General features: G+C 35.1%; 1 protein-coding gene across 2 annotated transcripts; it reads left to right on the top strand.

The window, feature by feature from the left end:
* Positions 1 to 7,852, top strand: LOC110026266. 2 transcript variants are annotated; one of them, XM_020727143.1, is made up of 3 exons: positions 1 to 259; positions 301 to 583; positions 7,730 to 7,852. In XM_020727143.1, the coding sequence occupies exons 1-3, from the start codon at positions 124 to 126 to the stop codon at positions 7,845 to 7,847; spliced, it is 537 nt and encodes a 178-aa protein (XP_020582802.1). In that variant the 5' UTR covers positions 1 to 123; the 3' UTR covers positions 7,848 to 7,852. The 2 variants fall into 2 exon arrangements, with proteins under 2 accessions (XP_020582802.1, XP_020582803.1); XM_020727144.1 differs by having other exon boundaries at positions 1 to 283; positions 325 to 583.
* The last annotated feature ends 248 nt before the right edge of the window (positions 7,853 to 8,100 follow it).

Genomic DNA, 8,100 nt, shown 5'->3' with positions numbered 1-8,100 from the left:
TCAAATTTTATAATTTCAGCAGGTGGGTGCGGCACTCCCATACCCTTTTGTAATTCCAAGCAATTTTCTGGAAGGGATAAGTTTCTCCTTGTCCTCCCCCTTCTCCACCTCCGTCTACCTCCAATGGCGGTTCCATGTAATCTACTTCGAGCACCCTTCACAACGCATCCTACCTTCCCCTCTTCACATTCTGCTCGTTCCTTCAACCCCTCAGTCCTATCCCGCCGCAACTTTACCACTCACTCCACCGGAGCATCTACTCCGGGATCCCTGCGATCGGCAGGCGGGGGGCCCCATCTCCTCCGGGATCCCTGCGATCGGCAGCCGGCGGCCCTATCGATCCCTTAGCGGAAGTGATGAACCCAGCTCTAAGCTACGCAAACGTTTTGTTCTTTGACTCGGGCTACAACGTCCAGATTTTTGTTGAGGAGAACGAGCCAGAGGAGGCGCTGCTACGGCGATTTAGGCGGGAAGTGAGTAAAGCTGGCATCATACCCGAATGCAAGCGGAGAAGGTTCTTTGAGAATGCTCAGGAGGAGAAGAAAAGGAAGGCGCGGGAAGCTGGGCGCCGAAATCGGAGGAGGTGAGTCGCCGAAACTCTTCTCTCCCATTTCATACCATGTGTCTTGCTTGCTGATAGAGTAAGGTGTTTGGAGAGTAGTTTTGGTCGGAAACTGTTGAGTGATTCTGGCAACGCATTTAAGCAAGGATTTATGCGGGTTGTTAGACAAATCTTGCCACACGTTCATTTTGGACAAAATAAATACAGGGATGCAATAAATCCGGATTTCACGGATTTCGTTTGTAAATCCTGGATTTAGTAAATTCTGCAAATCGGTGGATTTAAGTTTCCGAGCTGCATATTTAAGGCGTGAAGAATCGAATAGAGCATAAATTGATAGATAGTTTTACTGGATTTACAGGATTTATTAAATTTGTTGCCAAACAGCTTTTGAGATTTAACCCATTCAGGATTTACTTAATCCGGATTTACAGAATTTACTAAATCCTAGTAATTTAAATCTCATTTGTTGTCAGACAACACTTTAATGTAGGTTAGCTTACACTTGAAGCACTCTGGCTCTTGATGTTTCTGTACTCGCTGTCTAGCAACAAATTTAAAGGCAGATTTATACAGGATTTAAGTGGAATTCTGCCAGACAGTTATTCTGGACAAAATAAATTCCTGATGACGTAAATTCAAATTCCAGGGATTTCAACTGTAAATCCCAGGAACCGGTGGATTTAACTCCACGGGCTAGGATTGAAAATGGTGATAAGATTTAGTAAATTTGTTGTCAGACAGTTTTTCAGATTTAACCCATTCAAAGTTTAGTAAATTTGGATTTACGAGATTTACTAAATATTAATAACTTAAATCTCATATATTGTTAGACAACACCAAATTAGAGTTGATAAGGGTTTCTATGGCATCAAAAACCCTAACTGAGTCGTCATTGGAGCTCTTATAGAAATCCTTGGAGCTGCAGGAACAAGGAGTCTTCTTAGTCATGATGAGTTTGAACATTCTTCCTAGGCAAACTTTTGGCATACTCAATAAAGGTAGCCAACTATTGGTGGGTACTACCCAAAAGGATCAAGTGGTTGATATATTTTATTTAGGGGACTTTGAGTGAATACATTAGATCTTGAACCTAAGATCTTGTGGTTAGAGCAAAAGCAACAAACTATTGGGTCGACGCGCGCTGCATACGAAGTAGTGGACTCATAGGCAACTACAGTCTACTTAATCTAAGGTTGACATGTCGGCCTTTTCTCATGCTAATTATGATGTCTTGAAAAGATGGGCTGAATATGCTACTCACGTATTTATTTTGAAGATTTGTGGTATCATATAAATGGCTCAATAGTCAAGTTCATTCATCATATTCTCTTAGGATAGTTGAATGATTGGAGCTGAATGTTTGGATATGATGTAACGATGGAAAGGGGTTGTTATGATGCTATGATCGTCAGTCTTGAGCAAACTTCAAAAGATTTATTTGCAAGTGATACACATGCAACCTTGATAAGCTAGAGTGAATCCTCCTCTTTCCAGACATGTGGTCTCAAAGTATTGGAGGATAACAAATTGAAGATAATGATCTGGTATGCCCAAATATGTATTTTGAGGGTAAAGGCGAACTAACCAAATGAATTCATTAGGAACTAGAGTATGAGGCTCTTCAAGGCACTCGCCGAATTCATAGAGCTAAAGCTAAGAGGGTACTTGTTCTATTTAGAGGGCTCAAGTTCATAATGCACTTACTATATTCAGAGGGCTCAAGTTACGAGGGAATTCACCCAATTTGGAGGCTTAGGTTTGAAAAGCACCCGTTCAGTTTAGAGGCCGTTTGCTCGCCTGAAAAGTACTAATTTGTGAGGGGCAGTGGAGTGGGGAGTTAAAAAAACTAACTTTTTTGAAGGTAATGGTTTCTTTACTTCAGTCACAATTTCCGTTAAAAACATAGTAAATCAAGTCACATATATTTATTAGAAATTTGCTCACCTTGCTCATATGCTTATAATAAATATATCATATATCTATTATATTAATATGTAGTATCTTATGTAGTGCCAAACTTTTTTTTAAATACATGGTTAAAGGGACACATTAGGGGATGACAAATATAGTACTTTGAATTTTCTGGTGTAAAGAAATAAAATCCATCTCTTAATATGTAGTATCTTATAGTCTCTCTTTCTCTACCCTTTTTTATTTATCCTTCTCTCTTTGCTTAGGGTTCTGTCGAGATCTTGCGGCTCTGGTAAAGTATTGCCATAGACAAATTTATATTTAACATCATTTCAAAAATGTCAAGAAAGATGGGTTGAAATGTCTTCATCCATTTTATTGGCTTTATATTTACTGGAGAAGCTTCAAGCCCAAGAATCAACTAGACAAGGAAATCAAGAAATAGCAATATTTTAAAACACAAAGTGTCTAGGAGAAGGTCTTCCTCCTTGAAGATCTAGCGTTGAGAAAGATAGATGTGACAGTTTGACAACTAGTCCCTAATAATTTAGGCTTAACATGTCAAGGACCTTATATCTCTAAGTCACAAGTCTGCTCCAGGTTTTATTAGCTACAAATAGACACGAGAAGGAAAGTATCGAGGATTTAGAATAAAAATGACTTGAATATTTTCTATTCATGGAAAAGGAGAATCATCATACTCTATTCTTTTTCTTTTAATTTTATTTTGTAATACATTTTTATAAAAAAATAAATGAGGTACTATTTCATTAATGACAAGTTAAAAGAATTCGACAAATCTGGCAAATGTTCGATGCAAGGGAATGGCAAAGTCCGATCCTCAAAATTGGGGAAAATCGTCTCTTCTTATCCATATTCAAGAAAGTAGCCTTGTTATTGAAATCACGCTCGAGGAACTTGCTCCTTTTTGGCGAGTCCAATAGAATCCATCAAAAGAGCATAACAAATGCAGAGTAGAAATTTGATATAGGCTTACTTGCACAAGTTTGGGGCAGGTCAACCTTAGGCTCGAGCAAACATTGATAATAATAATAAAAAGATTGAAAACTAAAAGAAGAGCACTCAAGCATTTGTAAAATGGATCGACTAACTTAAAGTTTAGGGATATTGGTGATCTTAGCTCAGGTACAAGTCTTGATGTAGGGAGAATAATCTTTATGAAAGAGCAAGGGTCCCACATAAACAAACAAGCTATGTTTAGCAAAATCACCTCGAGTCTTTACCAAAGGAAAAGGTGTATATAATCTTTTTACATGATAAAAATTTTCTCTAAAAATAGTGTATTTATTATTTTTTGTTTCGCATATTTAAATATGAAATTTCTCTTACAAATCTTTTTTACTCACTCAATATACCTTAATTATCGAGTCTTGATTCCTTTCATGCATTTGAAAAATTTTTAACCCTTTATCCGACTCTTCCATTTGTGATCAAGTTTTACTTTGAGTAGCTCTTCTATTTGTGATCAAGTTTCACATTGAGTAGCTTGTGGGTTTATTCTACCATGTAAGCTTAGCTGGCTACCTTTATGAAGAATTAGTTATGATGAAAGGCAAGACCTTTCCAAGCCGACGACTCATGACAAGAAGCGCATGAGAGAAGACCAAGTAACAATTGAATGAGATTTTTTTTTAGTATTTGAGCACCTAAACATTGGAAATTTGCATTTGCTCAAATAGTTAGAGGGATAAAGATAAGAGGTTCTAGGGGATTTATCAGATTTTTGAATATATTTTCATTTGGCAAGCTTTCAAGTACATTGCATGTTCAACGGTGTCAAATTAAATATTTTATACTTGACTGAGTATAGGATCATTTTTGCTTCGCTTATTATAAAGTCAACACTAGGTGTATATTGAAATTACTCAACTTGGCTTATTTTGAACACGCCTCTAATTTGATTTCTCTTTACACTTGGCATGTCAAATTAGCTTAATATTATTGAGAATCATTCGACTTAATAGTATGACAAATTTAGAAAGGAGGTGATAAAACAAACTTAACTTAAGCTAAAGTGTTTCTCCTTAATCACAGGCTTTTAAACTTTTGATGTTTACCTTTTCATTTTTTATAAGTAAAAAAAAGAAGAAAAAAGGAAAACAAAATTCTAGCTTTGTGACACTTACTCCATCTGATCAGCCTTCAAATGACTCATTTGTCATCATTTGGTAGAAAACAATTATTTTTCAATATTTTCCCAAATTTTTTAGCAAGCCACTAATTTTTCGAAACAATAGTCAATATGATATTGTTGAATTATTTTTTGTTTATGAATCACACTAAAGGAACAAAGTGTAAGGAGAAAGAAAAGTAGGAGAAAAGGGTAGAAAGAGAGAGTAAGAAAATGATTAGATTAACTCATCTAATAACTGTTTCACGGGAGAGGAAGAGACCTCCTCTTACATTATCTTTCCCTTCTTATCTAAGGGTAATTTCTCACTATAATGTGTAAGCTATAATTATATATAGGGTTTTTTGGGATTTCTGACTGCATGGATTTGTCCCTTACCTCCTCTTACATTATCTTTCCCTTCTTATATAAGGGTAATTTCTCACTATAATGCGTAAGCTATAATTATATATAGGTTTTTTTGGGATTTCTGACTGCATGGATTTGTCCCTTATTGCCTCAAGTATATATATCATATTTTCTCTTGTGGCTTTTCTTCTGTTAATACTATCTTTTGTTGTTCTCAGTCTTCTGCTATGTACTTTTGGCTGTCACATCTGATGTTTGGTCTGTCTGTTTGGCCATGGGTAAGGTCTTTGGAAGAGTTATTCTAGGAAGATTATTCTGTGAAATCACTCTTGTGAGTGCAATTTTTTTTATGCTTGCAGGTGGCCAAGTGCAGGTGTCCATATACAGGTTCCTGATTCAGGGGATTTTGGTCATACATATTTAGTTCATTGATTCTCTTATATTTTTAAAATACAACTGTAAAAAGAATAAAAGATTGATAAACATGAAATGATACATTGCTCATCTCTGTATGACGAACGTATGCTTCTCTAGTCTAAAGAATAAATTCATTAGGAGTAACATTTTTTTTCAAATATGGCCAAAACTATTCAAGTAAAATGCGTGGTGTATTTCTTTATATGTTGACTATTCGTTTGACTAGGGAATCTTATCTTTTCTATATAGAATATTGTTGGGAAACTTTGGCTATAACTACAGGATTCCGTCCTGTGGAATTTCAGCTTATATTCAAGAATTATTCTTATAGATTGTTAGCTAATCTTTATTACAATTGACACGATGATCTTATAGAGAGAGAATCTTTCAAGTGCTACCATTAAAATGAGTTTCCACATTTTGTGCCACTAGATTGATTATTTTCTTATAATAAGACCCAGTTATAAAGAAATTCAATCAATTTGGTTAAATTTGGACTATCTTTCATTTGGGGGTCGTAGCTCTCCTATAAGGAGTCGTCATACTTTTCAACTTTATTTATGCTGAGATTTTGTGGTCTTCAATCTTTATGTTGATTGATTTCATTCTTTATTTGACGAAATTATGTCTTGATTCTCTGAAGTCGTTCGTTACATTCAGTTATTGAGCCAATTAGTATTCAAATGTTTAGACTATTTTTCTTTCTCTTTTAGAAGCTTGGTTGTGAGGGGCATGCTTGCCGAGTGTTATTGGAGATCTATTTTTATATAACAATTAATGCTTGCATTACTCATTATATAAACATTGAAGGAGTTAACAAAAAACATAGATGCACTAAAATAAATAAAAAATAAAAAAGAAGGCTCTGACGGATTTTTCTTGTTGTCAGAGGTTTTCTTGTTGTTTAGCTCCACTCCATCGTAACTCATCTTCTCTCAGACAAAAATGTTTCCCTAAATATATTTCCAAAAGAACTTTCTTGGGTGAGCTATTTTTTTAGATTAGTGCAAGTGGTCAAATGTAGGTGATCGGGTGCAGTAACCGAGTGGCTAGTACAGGTGGCCGAATGGATGAGTTTAGCTATTCTCCCAGACAAGTTCTCCATGTTTCTAGTTACTTATCTTTCACTTTGTTTTGCTCATTTGTGGTTTCTCTCTTGTTTATAGCATAATTCTACATTCACCATACTTTTTTAGGGTGTTTAATCTTTTTTTGTCCGTGAACCACACACAAAGAATAGAACATAAGGAGTGACAAAAGAGAGAGAAAGTGGGGGGAGAGAGAGAGAATAAAGAAAGGGTTGTATTAACTCATTTAATAGTTGTCCCACGGCGGAAGAAAAAGCCTCCTCTTAGATTATCTTCCCCTTCCCTTTCTTATATAAGCGTAAATTTCCCAATATGTGTAAATTATAATTACATATGAATTTTTTGTGATTTTTGATTGTGAGGATCTATCCTTTACTATCACAGGTGTATAAATTATATTATCTCTAGTGTCATTTCTTTCGTCAATGCCATTTTCTGCGCTCTCAATCTTATGCTCTGTACTTCCAATTGTTATATTCATTGTTTAGCCGGTCTGTTTGATCATGGATGAGTTTTATGAATGAGTTGCTCTTAGAAATCACTCTTATGAGTGTTGTTTTTCTGGATGACTACATGTGGCAGAGTGTAGAGGCCCGAGTACAGATAGTCGAGTACAGGTGGTTTCTTCTATATTCTCTTTTTACCAATAGGACCCTAAATAAGATCCAATTATCAACATAAATATTTGCTATAAAATTTTTAGAAGAGGTTGCGCCTCCCAAAGGGATGTTAATATATATATTTTGGCAATGAGGCAATTAAAAGGCCCAGCAAAAAAAAAAAAAAAAAAAAAAAAAAAAAAACGGGGTGAAAGGAGGTCTGATATTTGGCCAACTAAAGATAGGAGTTAATTTAAGATTTACTTTTGATAATTTTAATATTATGAACTTCACTTGAGATTAATACAAATATAAATAACAACATGAATTCAAACCCCAATTGACAACGTTAGCACTAGTTTTCAGGAATTCTAGAGAACCATGAGTTTTCAAATTTCTTAACGTGGTCTGGAGGTAGATATGCCATGCAATTAGAAAAACCTAAATAAAACTTATTGCAAGTATGAAGTATTTTTATGCATCATATTTAAGGTCACCCTTCGTAATACGAGACAAATAGACTTGTTTTAATAATTATTTTCACAACTGCTTTGAAAATTCAATATTATGTCTAAAAATTATCCCTCTACTTACCTCAATCTTTTGATTTCTTATAACTTGATCCTTCAATATCTATCATATTCCCCAGAAAGTATTCGGGCCAAAGATTCAGCTCAGCATCACAAGAAGAAAATATTCCTAACAAGAAGGCCATTGATGACATGGATGATAATTGGGACCTGCCTGAGGGAGGCATCCCTGGCTGAAATCTGTAAGCATCTCTATGATTATTCATTTTATTTGACGTTATTTTATGCGAGATAATGATACTAAATTTTGCATTATTGTCCTCATCAATTTTGTTATATTATAGGCACCACTGAAATTAATGTATAGTGCAAATTGTTATATTGACGTAATATCTACTTTCCAAGTGTCGCTAAAGTTCTGTTACCGTTGTGGATTTTGAATTATTGAAAGTAGCTTTGTGTGGCTGCAACTTTAGTCTCGTTTTTGTTA

Source organism: Phalaenopsis equestris, unplaced genomic scaffold (genome assembly GCF_001263595.1).
Source record: "Phalaenopsis equestris unplaced genomic scaffold, ASM126359v1 Scaffold000359, whole genome shotgun sequence".
In the NCBI taxonomy this organism is placed as follows: Eukaryota; Viridiplantae; Streptophyta; class Magnoliopsida; order Asparagales; family Orchidaceae; genus Phalaenopsis; species Phalaenopsis equestris.
Note: the sequence above shows the minus strand (reverse complement) of the source record. Positions and strands in the feature narration are given on the sequence as shown.